Source organism: Clarias gariepinus, chromosome 15 (assembly GCF_024256425.1).
Source record: "Clarias gariepinus isolate MV-2021 ecotype Netherlands chromosome 15, CGAR_prim_01v2, whole genome shotgun sequence".
Lineage (NCBI taxonomy): Eukaryota > Metazoa > Chordata > Actinopteri > Siluriformes > Clariidae > Clarias > Clarias gariepinus.
In genome coordinates this window covers 23,232,990-23,247,190 of record NC_071114.1, presented here as the reverse complement: position 1 = coordinate 23,247,190, position 14,201 = coordinate 23,232,990, and the positions used below count along the sequence as shown (strand labels likewise).

The 14,201-nt window shown below is 40.3% G+C and overlaps 1 protein-coding gene across 4 annotated transcripts in view; it reads right to left on the bottom strand.

Moving 5' to 3' along the window:
* mctp2b (multiple C2 domains, transmembrane 2b) overlaps positions 1–14,201 on the bottom strand; it is a 35,050-nt gene that overhangs the window by 12,798 nt on the left and 8,051 nt on the right. For 2 of the 4 annotated variants that reach the window (XM_053513440.1, XM_053513439.1), the window contains exons 2-10: positions 6,692–7,170; positions 5,780–5,836; positions 4,828–4,948; positions 1,861–2,003; positions 1,677–1,753; positions 1,477–1,588; positions 1,315–1,347; positions 1,057–1,224; positions 46–176 (exon numbers count right to left, since the gene is read on the bottom strand). In XM_053513440.1, the coding sequence (XP_053369415.1) occupies positions 46–176; positions 1,057–1,224; positions 1,315–1,347; positions 1,477–1,588; positions 1,677–1,753; positions 1,861–2,003; positions 4,828–4,948; positions 5,780–5,836; positions 6,692–7,081 (1,232 nt within the window). In that variant the 5' untranslated portion in view covers positions 7,082–7,170. Of the gene's footprint in view, positions 1–45; positions 177–1,056; positions 1,225–1,314; positions 1,348–1,476; positions 1,589–1,676; positions 1,754–1,860; positions 2,004–4,827; positions 4,949–5,109; positions 5,152–5,779; positions 5,837–6,691; positions 7,171–14,201 lie in introns of those variants that run through there. The other 2 variants (XM_053513441.1, XM_053513442.1) reach the window with 2 other exon arrangements.

The following is a 14,201-nucleotide window of genomic DNA, read 5'->3' as shown; positions in this document are numbered from 1 at the left end:
AACAGTTTACAGAACAGCCATCTTCAGCACATTTACAGCACTTACTGTCCGTAGCATTCCTCGCATCTCCGGCCATCTTTTCCCCAGACGCTTATCTCCAAAAAGTTTGGCCCATCCAAGAACTGGTTGAAGTCAAACCTCTCTCTCCACTGAGGGTTGGCCTTTTTGCACTGATACTGTAACGATGAGATACAGTATAAGATGCAGTTAGGAATGAAAAAATCTTCATGTAGTTCTATTTGTAAATTGAAGTAACAGTACTATTGTGCAAATTACATAATAAAACCCTTAATATGTCATTTAACATAACTTTACAAAAGTTCTTGTTAAATTCCATAATTGAATGGGTAAATTGGTCCAAATCCCAAACATTCCCCAGTAAGTGCTCCACCTACGTGCTATACGGTACATATCATACATCATACTCACACAAAAAAAGGTGCGGAAAAATATAACAAGCCAGAAATATGTAGAGTACTGTGCAAACGTCTTGAGTCAGACTTCTTTTATTCATCATTTGCTTCCAAAGACCCAGACTGTCTTATATTATTAATGCAGACTTGAGATACAGACTTTTTGCCCTTCATTTTTAGCAAGTTTCGCCATTCATATTCAGTCCTGTCCCTGTACCAGAGGATTATTCTTTCTTTGTTAAGCATGAAAACATTCTCAGATGATCAGGCCTGTGATTAGTGCAGTATACTGCTGATGCTGAATGCTGAGCAGTCGGAACAGACGAGACAGGAAATGGGGTTGCTGCTGAGGTTGTTACATAAACAACCCATTTTAAATGGTATCTGTAGGCACTTTGTAGCTTGTCGCTGTAAATTTTTATTATTTCATTTCATTTCATTTGATATGGAGAAATGAGGGATGGCTCAAGACTGACTTTTGTATAGTACTGTATGTCTTTGCGCATGAAAAACATCTCTACGGTTCATTTAGTGACTGATCGTGCACATGCTTGTCGCTTCAACCTCGACATGCAACTTCCTCCATCTTTATGCCAAGGCATGTGAACCAGATAAAAAGTATTAATAACACTTCTACTAATACCTTGCTCTTGTATTTCTGTTCTCCGAGTTTGAAACGAACAAACACGTCTCCGGATCCGTCGTCAGGTAGATTGCGTCCCTCCACCAGCGTGATGCTCAGGACTTCAGACCACAGTTGGCTCTTCTTCATAGATTCGGCCAGACGCCGCGTCTGCGGGGACGAGCTCGACTGCAATACAACGACAAACGTCATGCAGCGTTTAAGGGAGTTTTTTGCTTTTCTTATATTCTAAAACAAATCAGCTTTCAGGATTCTCACCTTCATACTTCGCTTTTTCTTCTGAACCCACTTCTTTACCAGAGGGAGGAGAAAAACAAACAATATGCATAAGTAACATCGGTTCAAACGTTTCACTGATAAAGTCCATTAACATGAAGGCAGCCAGAATAAAAAAAACTATCATGTTTTGTAACCGCTTACATTTTTCTTGTTTTCTCCGTCTCTTACTGAAAGACTAATGTCAATGATAATCACACCCATATCAGTTTCCAGGCTGTTAGGATCAGTGAGCTGTAACACCATTTCTATTGTCCTGTGAAAAGACAAACACACAGGCATAAATTTGTGTTCTGAATCATGTAGGAGCACACCAAATAGTCCCGATATTTTTATCTGCTTACTTCTCAAATTCAAGTTCACTCAGGAGCACGCTGCTGGAGCCCATGAAGTCATCCGTGGTCAGATCTCGGTCATAGACCTAAAAAATCCCGATACTAAACCGTTAATAAGGCAAAATATAACTCTATTAAAAAAAAAAAAAAAAAACCTTACTCTAATGCATACAAAGACAAAAGTTGTGGATACCTTGATGTGCAGTTTCTTCTGTAGGTCACGGATGGGGAAGGAGAAAAACTCATTCCAGGTTGGGTTGAGATTCTTGTAAATCACTTTGCTTTTATATAACGTCTTTCCCTCCAGCTTGAATTTGACATATGGGTCACTTGTACCTAAAAAACAGGCAGTTTGCACCAATCAAGACTTTCATAAGAGAAGCAGTGGTTAGTGGAAAGAGAGCTGTAGTGGTAAAATTTCAGGACTGCTAAAGAACTAGTAATTTGTGTTAAGACTGTGGGTTACTGATCAGAAGGACCGCCAGGTTGCCGCTGTTGGGCCCTTAAGCAAGGCCCTTAAACCTTGTAGGCTCCAGGGTGCAATCGAATAGATGAGCCAGTGCTCTGACGTTATGTATGCCGATAATGTGCCATCGTCTCCCCTCACTCCTTAGATAGAACCGTCTCGTCTCAGGGAAACAAGCTTGGAACTCCTGCTGATTCTGTGTTTTGGTATGTTGTATTCATTATGCACTTGATTAGGCTTTGTTACAAGTGTGGGATAGCCAGTCCGTGTAAAATAGTCTTGCATAAAACTGGTGCAAAAAAGGTCGGAGACAACTGGTCTAGGCTATAATGGCTAACTAATTCCCTATGTTATAAAAGCTCTTACTGATTCCATATGCTATAACAGCTACACATTATGCCTTATGCTATAACAGCTATAACCCGATTCTCCAGCCGTCTCTCTTGGGGGGGATATTACTGAGTATTCCCCAAAGACACAAACTGCCCAAAAGTCTAAAAGTACCACTTCATCTCTAACTGCATGTGCTACGCCTGGAGACTCCTTCCAAACATTCTACATAAACACAAATAAATGATTTTGTGTTTGATTTTGTGTGTGATTTGTCTCGCAGCTGGCACCGATTTCAATCTGACTATTCAAAGTGTTGTGGTGTAAGGCAGTTTATACGATTTGTTTTACTACCGAGAGAAGCTAGAATGTTAGCATTCAGTGGAAATTCCTTACTAAAGCACGTACAACGAATGTGATGCACAGAAGGATGTGGTCATGAGCCCGAGGTCGCTAGTGCTAAAAACTATCTATGATGCAATATTACACATACAACTATTATACCAGCACAATAAACACATAAACACAATGTGATATTAAAATCAGAATGAGTGCATGAGCAATAATGGAAATGCCCATAAATATGATGCCAAATTTATCGACACATTTCTCAGCCGTGTTTAGTGACTCTGGCGTGTTCATGCTAAATGTATACACAAATGCAGGACGTTCCAGGTTCGAAGCTAAAGGCCAGACATCTTATGATGATGAGGAACGAATTGCATTTAATTTCTAATGCCGCTTGTCTTCATTTTCAATGCTGCTTTTGATTTCTTGAAAGGCTTCCCAGTCCAGTCAGCACGCAAACAGCCAGATCACCCACTCAAACCAGGAGCACTTTAAACATGCAAAGATGACTTATCTCTAAATCCTGGATCCGTTCAGGAAAAGAGAGCAAACAATTCGGCCCGGGTTGTTTGCCTCACTAATTTAAACAAGCCGTTCATGTGAAACCAGCTTCCTTTTACAGAGCAAACTAGGCAAGGTAAATAAAAAAGGAAGGATAAGCACATAAACCACATGCTAGAACCACAATAGATTACACAGAGCAGATGAAGCATATGTGGGAAAAACCTTATTATGAGAAAATCCGTCACAGGTTAAAAGGGAAAAAACAAGAAAGTCATAATGAAAAAGGGAAATAACTGCAGGAGAAGTAGACTTTGACCTAGGTGGCGCTCTTGTGTGTGTGTGTGTGTGTGTGTGTGTGTGTGTGTGTGTGTGTGGACAGAAAAAAGGGGTGAGGCAACAGGAAGGAGGGTGTGTACACATGTGTGTGTCTACTCTGTGGGTGTGTACTGGAACAGGTTTTGATCTGCTATGTGGAATGCTGACTATGAGAATGAAGTGTGTGTTTGCACTTTCTCTAATAATACTGCTGAACCTGCCAGTCCCACATAGCTGGTAGGAAAATTTGCATATATGGAAGGGTTATCATAGAAACAATACAACAAATGAATAAATATTGCACGAATAAAATGAACACGAAATATAAATATAACAGGAATAAAATAAACTTAATATTTAGTTAGCGACATCATCATCAAATTGCTTTGAAGAAAGTGTTGAAATGATTCCCCAGCGGTTAGGGGGCAAGCACAGGAATCATTTAACCGTTCTAAAGGGAAAATTCCTCCCGTACACGTGCAGTGATTACACCTGGAAATGCCTTTATAATGGAGTAATGATGCTTAACTCAATAATTCAGCCCAGATTCACACTCTTGTAGCCAATCAATATAAAAGGTTTCCTTGTTTAGGATATTTACGCTAATCAGGAAAATAAAGTCCCAGCATATACAGTATCCGTGCCTGCGGGGAACAAAGGCTAGCCTGTCTGGTCAGATCCCAAAAAAACAGCCACAAGTTGCTGGTAGTAAGGTATCAGAACACTCAGTGCATCACAGCTCGCAGTGTATGGAGCCTGAGCTACACAATGTTAAGGTTAATGTTAATGATGCTAAGGGTGTGTGTGCGGTGAGTAAATATTAAAACCATGCACACTGGTATCTAGAATAACCAGCGGCAAGCTGCTCATGTAAGGCTCATGAGTCTCATTCGGCAGAGTTGTGTTAGTTAATTCACCTGCATCTAGTATCTTGTACCCGACTATGACTCTTATAATATGTAATACGTATTAATATTAGATTATGCATCATTATATCAGTCTTTCTTTCGATCAAAACAGAAGAAAAAAACAAAAAGATTTGCTTATTCAGTCTGCAATTTCTATCCCACATTTTTGTTCCTCACGTAAAGCTTAAATGTGAGTGCTTGTTTTTCAAGGCAGTCCTCGGGACCAGTGCTCCCCCCCCTCGACCCGCTGGATGGTACAGTAAGTGTCGCTGTAGTTTCTGAATCTTACCACAGCGGTCTCTGATGACGAGGCCTCGGCCTTCCTTCAGGTTAATGGAGAGCAGGTAGGATTTCTGAGGTTCCTTATGATTGTCGCAGACACTCCCGCTCTCCCCGGCCATGTCATGGACCTGAAACCAAAGCGAGACAGAACAAGATCTCATAAATGCTCTTCACGTTATATCATTTAGCATGCTAATGTTTAAACTCTTGATCCTTTTAACTAATTCAAATCGAACAAAATCTTCAGTTCACAAAGCTGTATACAGTATAAACAAGGCAACATCTCTACCTGCGTCTGCTGATCATACAGTCTGTTAGGCTTTCATGCGACTTGTTTAGTGAAGAGGAATTAGGAACTACCTCCGCAGAGAATGACACAAGCAACACTGCTCTTACAAATATGGTGAAAAGAAGGAACCTTAAAAAAAACAAATGTATTTACACCACCTTCCATATGGGGGAGTCTCTAGGACTCCTCCCAGGTGGGAATTTTTTAATAAGCTGTGTATTCTTCTCCATGTGAGTTTTTTTTTGGAGCCGCCCCTAATGATAATATTCTGTGTACTGAACATCATGTCATGTTTTAATATATAACTGCTAATGTCCATTAGTCCATGCAGCTGTAAAGCCATGGTGTGAACATTGTGTGGATTTTACGAAGTTACGGACATGCTTCATTACCAGCCACGGGAACTGAACGCTCTAGTGATTGGCAGCCAGAAATTCCTTCCTAGATCAAGGTGACTTTATGCTCATATCCATATATCCATATCCAAATCAGGTCTTATTAACTCATTCATGATTATATATATATATATATATATATATATATATATATATATATATATATAATAAAAATAATAATATAATAAAAAATGAAAAAAATATATATATATATATACATATAAAATAACAAGTATGCAAATAAATACACAACTGTTATTTACTATGTTACTCACTGTATGTTGCACAGGGTCATGGGGAGAATCAGGGACATGTCTTTCAACCCGTTGTCTCTGTTAAATCAAAAATAGACATGAGTACGACTCCATCAGTATGAACACATCACTTTTTTTTTAAATGGTCAGAAATCTCTTGATCAGTAAAAGGCAAGAAATCCTGTTAGTCCTAATCAGTTCTTTATTAAAAAATACCTTCACTCCAGGAAATGTTAAGCCATTGGGCCGAAAGCAAAGAGTCTAAGGAATTCTGTTTTTTTTTTCATACAACTTTCCCTTGCTCTTTTATCTGATTTAAGTGTTAATTATTAAATTAAACAAACTCGATAAATGTGTCTAGACTACAAATAAAAGCATTATTGAAGATTATGGGAAAATTAGGAAAGGGTAGACGAATAAGGCCTTTCTTTTACCACACAATCATCAAACCTGCACAAGGAGTGAACAAAGTAAAAAACTGTTACAACAAATTAAGCAGATAAAAGTTTGTTATATTAATCACAGTATCTGACTTCACCCTTCACAGCCGTGTTTTTTAAGGAATTTGCAAAGGTGACTATGACTATTCATCATGCAGCGCATTAACATGAGAGAAATTAACGTAGGCTTTGGCTAAAGATACTGTACGTCAATAAGGTAGTTTTGTAATGTCAGGCACAAATGACTTTTTGCAGCACATGATCAAGGATTTCAAGTCTTATAACCGGGTGAGAAATTCCGAAGGCTAATCATCCACATCCACAGCGTCTGAACATATCTGGAGCGTCGGTCTAGTGAACAGGATCTGAACATGATTCTTGATAACCTGCATTTCTAGATATGCCAGTACAGATCATACTCATAACTGTCAGAATATCACAGAGCCCACAAGTTGTCTTTAATAAAATCTGAAATTATTAACTGATACTGCACCTCAGCTGAGTTTTCTGGAGGGTGCTCCATCTCATCTACGCAATCTAAGAAGTCCTGTTCCTCATCAAGACCGCCGTCCACAAAGGCCTGCGATATGCAGTCAGATAAGCCTTTAGACCCAGCTGGCCAATCGGAACGCTGGGCCCAGCCCCCAGCCTCTAAAACAGGCTGATTGACAGGTGTGGAGGCACTGGGGACGCTGAGATGGCGGGCTGGTTGGGACGGAGAAGCAGCCGCAGAAGAGCTCGTCTTTTGCTCTGAGGCTCGCTCTGGCCTGACCTGCGACTTGATGTGTCTTTGGCTGTTGCCTCGGACGTAGTGGATCAGCGGCTTGGCTCTCTGGCGCAGGTTACCCCATACTGTCTTTTTGGATCCTGTGCTCGGTTCCATCCGAAGGGGATTTGTGTGTGTGTGTGTGTGTGTGTGGGAAGGGGGAGAGATCAAGGCTTCACAAACAGTGGTGAGATAGTGATCAAGGCCTGTAAAACAACAGGTTTTCAGAATCAGATTACAGCAACACTGAACATATACTGTACTGTAGGTTAAAGCCATAATATGCTGAAACACAAATATGACCTCGTGAATAAATAAACAGCATGATGAACATATCTTTATCTTCGCTAAATACACAGAATGGTGTAAGGAGACAAGGTTGAGGCTGATTTCTTTCCAGCCCAGACTGTAGATTCACACAGTCGGTCAGTGACAGTCATGTAGTGTAGTGGGTACACAAAGTCAAAGGGCTCGTAAAGTCATTAAATTAAAGTAAAAAAAATCTAAGTAATTAAAAATGAGTCTACGACACACAACAATGAAACAAAGTGGAGCTCTTTTACGAGCTGCGTTTTCACAAAATGTTAAAAGCCTTTAGGAGAGAAACAGAAAGTAGAAGCTAAACATTACTAAATCAAAGTACACAAAGGGACCAACAACAGAATGCATTTTTGTGTGTGTGTGTGGTTTGGAAAAACAAGAACTAGCCGGAGCGTTTCTGTGCACTGCGGTTTGTGGAATATTACTTAAAAGGCGAGTGGATCCACGTTCGTACTCATTCGTGTGTATACTGTACGGGCTCGGCTCAGGGTGGCACCCATACTGTACTGTAGATGGGCGTAAGATGAACCGTCAGAAAGTCTTGCAAAGTCTGGGGTGAGAGTGTGTCAATCATCACAGACAAAAGGGGGAAGAAACAACTCACTTACTTTAAAAAAAGGGCTGCTTTGGCCCTCTGGCTACATTTGCATCTATTTACATCTATTTCAGTGCCATGTGGGGGTTTAGCCGTGTTCAGGGTTCATTTTAAATCCAGAGAACCAATTTATTGCAATAATGACCTTTTTTTATCATCAGGTTGGAAGATGTACTCATCGTTCTTACAGCGTGCTATTTTTTTTAATGATTACAGAGTACAAATGTTTGCCCTGTGATGGATTGGCACCATGTCCAGGGTGTGCCCCACCTCATGCCCTCCTGGGATATTCTCCAGCCCCCCCACCCCACCCACCCCACCCTGTGTACAGGACAAAGCGGTATAGACAATATAAGTGAGTGAGATTATGAATTTGAGTTCTCTAAGTAGGCTCCCGCGGTATATGTTACTGTTATAAGACCGGATGCTAAAAGGCATAACTTTTTTCTTTTATAATACTCCAGGCAAGCTACTGATGTTTTTACCTTTCTGTTTAACACCACAACAAGTCATCTATTTTTCATTTAAAACGTTAGCAATTCAGATGGCTAATCTGAAGTGAGCTATTTGGTTAGCTTAGCTTAGCACACAGGTTCTGTTGCCAAATCTCAAAGAATCCCAACCTCTAATGATTGCGAAAGATTTGAGCTAATTAAGATATTGCACGGGCCACAAACAAAACTCATGCAATGTGCCGCTAATCTGTTTAAATTATTATTGTTATTATTATTATTATTATTTAGTTACAGAAGAGTTAGGAAAGTAATGAGTAAATTAAGAGGCATCGTAGGGAGGAAAAAAATTTTAAAAAGGCATACGAGGATAAAAAAATTCTCCTTTTTGACACGAGAGCACATCTGGATCAGTGTAAAAAGAGACACGTACCAGACAAGTGCTTTTTGTTTTGGTTTATTTCTTTGTTAAATTTAATAAATTAAAAGAAAAATCATAAAAAGAACAACTGCAAACTTGTGTAAGATTAAGTAATCCTGCCTTCTGCATTAGACTCTGTTCCAAGAATTCAGTCATTTATAACTGGTGAGAAATCTAAACCATGATCAGAACTTACAAAGTTGTGTTCCTAGAGCAGTAAGCATTTAACAATATAATTAATTATTAAACCTCATCATCAGTCTAAACCACATTTATGTATCATTTATTTATTTTATTTTTGTTTTCTTTGTCATACCTCCCGTCTTTACCTGATAATTCCCAAAATCTACTCCATTATCATTAGGTTTAAGAATTTGGTCTCACCAACAGTTAGATAAATCCTAATGTGGGTAAAATGCAGTCCAATCCTAGATTGCAGAGGCGGACTTTAATTCACTGTGTTTTACCTGAAGTTTAATTATTAAATCTCAGAGTCAGTGTCAGGTCTAAAATATGCTTACGCATCAATTCTAGTTAATGTTTAATAAAACCGTTGTTAATAATGAGATTAAGTTACTACTGCAATCTCTGTCTGTGGGCAGGTTGAGGTGACAGACTGCTGATTGGAGAGTCCTCAATCCGAGCCCCAGTATTGCATCTGTCCAGCAGTTAATGAACGATCCGGTCACTCTGGTGTGTTTTTTTTTCTTGCATTTATTATTTTTCTTTCATGTCTCAAGGAGCTCTGTAGGAAAGTCTCTGCTTTAACATAAATTTAACATGCTGAGAGGTATACTGTACGCACATGCGACATTGCAACAATATGGATGTGAACATGTTGTGAATATTGTTCTAAGCCCAAAATTGATACACAAATGGAATTGAACTGCTAAAGTAATTAACAGGCTGATTATTATTGCTGAAGAAAATGTATTATAACAGTGTTTCCCCTTTAATAGTACAGGCATGGAGGGTGGCCATGACAACATGTTCATTATTATTATTTATTTATTTATTTAATACCATTCAAATACAGTAACAATCATGATCGGAAGATCGGCGGTTCGATCCCCAGCTCCACCAGGTTGCCATTGTTGTGCCCTTGAGCACGGCCCTTAACCCTATCTGCTCCAGGGGCGCTGTATCATGGCTGACCCTGCGCTCTGACCCCAGTTACGCTGGGATATGCGAAGAAGGAATTTCACTGTGCTGTAATGTATATGTGACAAATAAAGGCTTTACTGAACTTAGCTGTCGATATAATCGATGTTGAAGCTACACTGTGGAATTCTCCATCCAGACATGCTTTTTTTCAGCTAACTAACTTGCTAAGCTAACTTGCTATCCTGGAACTAAAGCTAAGTACAGGCATCTGCTCACCGCAATATAGTTGGATCGATGTTTGACGTGCGAACAGAAAAATGACCCGACAATCCTCACTCAGATTGTATATCCCACTTACCCATTGTCTATACCAGTGTGGGCCAGGGGTAGCTTAGTGGTTAAGGCATTGGACTACGGTTCAGAAGATCCCAGGTTCAAACCCCACAACCACCAAGTTGCCACTGTTGGGCCCTTGAGCAAGGCCCTTAACCCTCAACTGCTCAGATGTATAATGAGATAAAAATGTAAGTCACTCTGGATAAGAGCGTCTGCCAAATGCCTAAATGTAAATGTAAATGTATACCGCTTTATCCTGTATTCAGGGTCGTGAGGGGCAATCTGGGAACGCCAATTAGCCTAATCTGCAGGTCTTTGGACTGTGTGAGAAAACCGCAGTAAACAGGGGAAACCCACCAAGCACAGGGAGAAATTCACGCATACAGAAACAGGAATCGAACCTGATCGGGCATCGAACCCGGACCCTGGAGGTGCAAGGCGACAGTGCTAACCACTACACCACCGTGCTGCCCGATTTTATTTATGTAATGTGAAAACCTAATGTGACCATGTATTTTAAAAGAGGAGAGAAATCCTTTTTCCATTAGAAAACTAGGGGTAACCTCTGTTTGTGTGCCAATCCTGACTACTGCGTGCTACAGTACCATTACCCAGGAATGGAGCGTGCGGTCAACTCGCTGCTGCTCCTCATGCTGCCCCAATATTTCCGCAGCCCTTACTGTATGTCCCCCTGACGTACGTGGCGTTGCTGTAGACGCATTACAATCGGGTTCGGGGTTCCTCTGCCTAACATACCTGTTTTTGTGACTTTTACATTGTAAGCTGATAATGAAGCTGCCATTACATTACATTCAGTGAGGTGTTTACTGTCAATAATTCTTATATCCGTATTATTATACATGCACCTAAAAATGCTTTTTTTTTCTTTTTTTTTTTTTTAAATAAAGGGCTTGGCCTTACCATTGCAGCATACTCATAAAATAATAAACATTGGCCCTTTTTACAGTTGCGAAATCTCCCATGTTGTTGTGAAAAATCAATAAAACACACATTTACGTTGCAACTACAATCATGCAATAGACACCGTGCTGCTTGGCCTCTCCATAGCAGCACTACTCTAAAGTATACTTATACAAAATTACCCACCAGGAGTCCATTGTGTGCACGTAAATGATTGTCACTGTGTCTGAAACATCTTGTAGGGAAACCCTGCAATACTTTCATCATTTTAGAGATAAAATAAGTGAACAGAGCTTTGCTCTACGCCAGTGGACCCAAATCTAACTTGTGGGGTTTAGAAATCTAACACAAGCAGGGTAACCAGTCTGACAAGCTAAGTGAGCCTTACTTCTTAGAAATGCTATCTAACATTTGAGGTTAAACCCTCAAGTTCACCACATTTAACACCAAGCGCAATGCAGCCTGTGCATCAGTGTGCATGAAGCATTCACCTCTGTGCTTTTTTTTTTTTTGCACTGGTGAAGTACATTTTAAATTCTGTAATAACAGTCAGATTATTATTATGAACATGCATAATCCTGAACATTTTAGCATTTTCTCTTATTTACAAACAATAGAGGACTTGCTGTAACTGTAGTTTAGATTATGGAGAAATACTAAACTATACAGTATACAATCTGTATACAATGAAACTGAAACACTGGCCAATTTGGTGTTGGAGGTTTCAGGGCTAAATTTGACCGGCCTGGTGGCCAATCTTCATTGAGTGCACATTCCACCGTGTAAAGGTTTACTTAGCAGAGTAATAGCACAGTTTTGCTTAAAATATGACAACGCATACACCATTATAGGTGACATATCAGTGTTCAAAAGAGAACAAATTGTTGGTGCGCGTCTCGCTGACGCGTCTGTGACCAAGACAGCAAGTCTCTGTGATGTATCAAGAGCCACGGTATTCAGAGTAATGTCAGCATACCACCAAGAAGGACAAACCACATCCAACAGGAGTAACTGTGGACGAAAGAGGAAGCTGTTTGAAGGGGATGTCCGGGTGCTAACCAGAAATATATCCAAAAAACATAAAACCACATCTGCCCAGCTCACTGCAGTATTAAAGGGTCACCTCATTTCCCCTGATTCTACCAAAACTACATGACCGGGCTACTATAGCCAAACCTTTGGTCACAAGCGCCAATGCGAAACATCAGTTTCAATGGTGCCAGCAGCGAAAATCTTGGGCTGTGGACAATGTTAAACATGGATTGTTCTCTGATGAGTCCACCTTCACCGTCTTTCCCACATCCGGGAGAGTTGTACGGTGTGGAGAGGCCACAAAGAAGCGTACCACCCAGACTGTTGCATGCCCAGAGTGAAGCCCAGGGTGGATCAGTGATGGTTTCACGTCACTGCCAAAAACTACCGAACTATTCTAGAGGACCATGTGCACCCAGATCTAAATATTATTGAGGTGTTTTGGAGGAGCGAGTCAGGAAACGCTTTCCTCCACCAGCATCACGTAGTGACCTGGCCACTATTCTGCAAGAAGAACGGCTCAAAATCCCTCTGGCCACTGTGCAGGACTTGTATCTGTCATTCCCAAGACGAATTGATGCTGTACTGTCCGCAGAAGGAGGCCCTACACCGTAAGGAAATGAATTATTGAGGTCTAAAACCAGGCGTTTCAGTTTAATTGCCCAACCCCTGTATATACATAGTGCATAGTGTATATATACATAACATAGTGTGTTATGTGGTTTGTTCAATTTAAGGCCTTAATCAAGTCTCACAAAAAAGTAAGAATAAAAAAGAAAAGTAAATTGCTGCTCTGTGTGCTGACGGTGTAAAAGTCATTGTGATTAATGCGACAGCATGACTTTACAGTCTGCTCTAAAATGAGCAGAAGATGAGCTCTATACCTAATGAAGGCTAATACAATTTTAATAGAATTTTAATTATGATATTAAAACATTCCATAAATTACGCTTAGATGTGTTAAATTACAATAAGAACGTGTATATGATGTAAGGTCTGAAGGATAGTGTACAGTACTAGTCAAAAGTCTGGATTTATTCCCTACATTCTAGAACAATATTGGATTTTTCTCAGTGGTTGGTGCTGGTGCTCTAATTCTGAACAGACCGGTGTACGTTTGTAGTTAAAACATGCCTTGTGGTGTTGCCACTGTGTGTGTGTGTGTTTGTGTGTACGTGTGCATACATGTAGAAAGCTTCAAAAAACTGTCAATTTTTCCAACAAAACACACATGGATAAATGAACAGGTTAACAAGTAATGCTTACTAATAGTTAGTACACTATGTATTAATATATTTTGTATATAGTACACTATATTGCCATATAGTTTTGCCATGTCCAAGATTATGGAACATGCCCTTATTATTATGGAAACTTACATTTTTCTAATAATACATCTGAGCAGTTATGGGCCACGCCCTAGGGTCCAACAGGGACAACTTGGTGGTTGTGGGATCTGAACCTGGGACCTTCTGAACCATAGTCCAATGCCCTAACCACTGAGCTCCCCCTGACCCCTGTTATGCGTTTCTCCCCCAAACTGCTGCCACAAAGTGGGAAGCACATAACTGTACAGATTGCATTCGTAGGTTGTAACATTGATGACTTCCATTCACTGGAGCTGAAAGACCCAAACCCGGTCCAGAATGAAAAGGTCCTTGTGCATAATGTAAGCTGGTTTCCTCCCACAGTCTGCACACATGAAGATTTGGCTAAATAGTGTTACGGAATTACCCGTAGTGTGCATGCGTGTGCCATGGGATGGATTGGTACCCTGCCCAGGGTGTACTCCACCTTGTGCCCAAAGTCTCCTAGAATAGGCTTCAGGACCCCTGTATACAGGATAAACAGTTTAGAAGATGAATGCTTAAATAAATTATGATGATGATGATGTGGATGAAGTTGATTATGTTACTTTGCTACGTCGAAGGCCTGGGTTTAATTCCCAGCTAGTGCCCGATCCCATGCAGGGCATCCTTACCGCCAGTCTCAAGCCTTGATATTAACAGGAGGGTTGCATCAGGGACGGTATGCGGCATAAAATGGCAAGTAAAC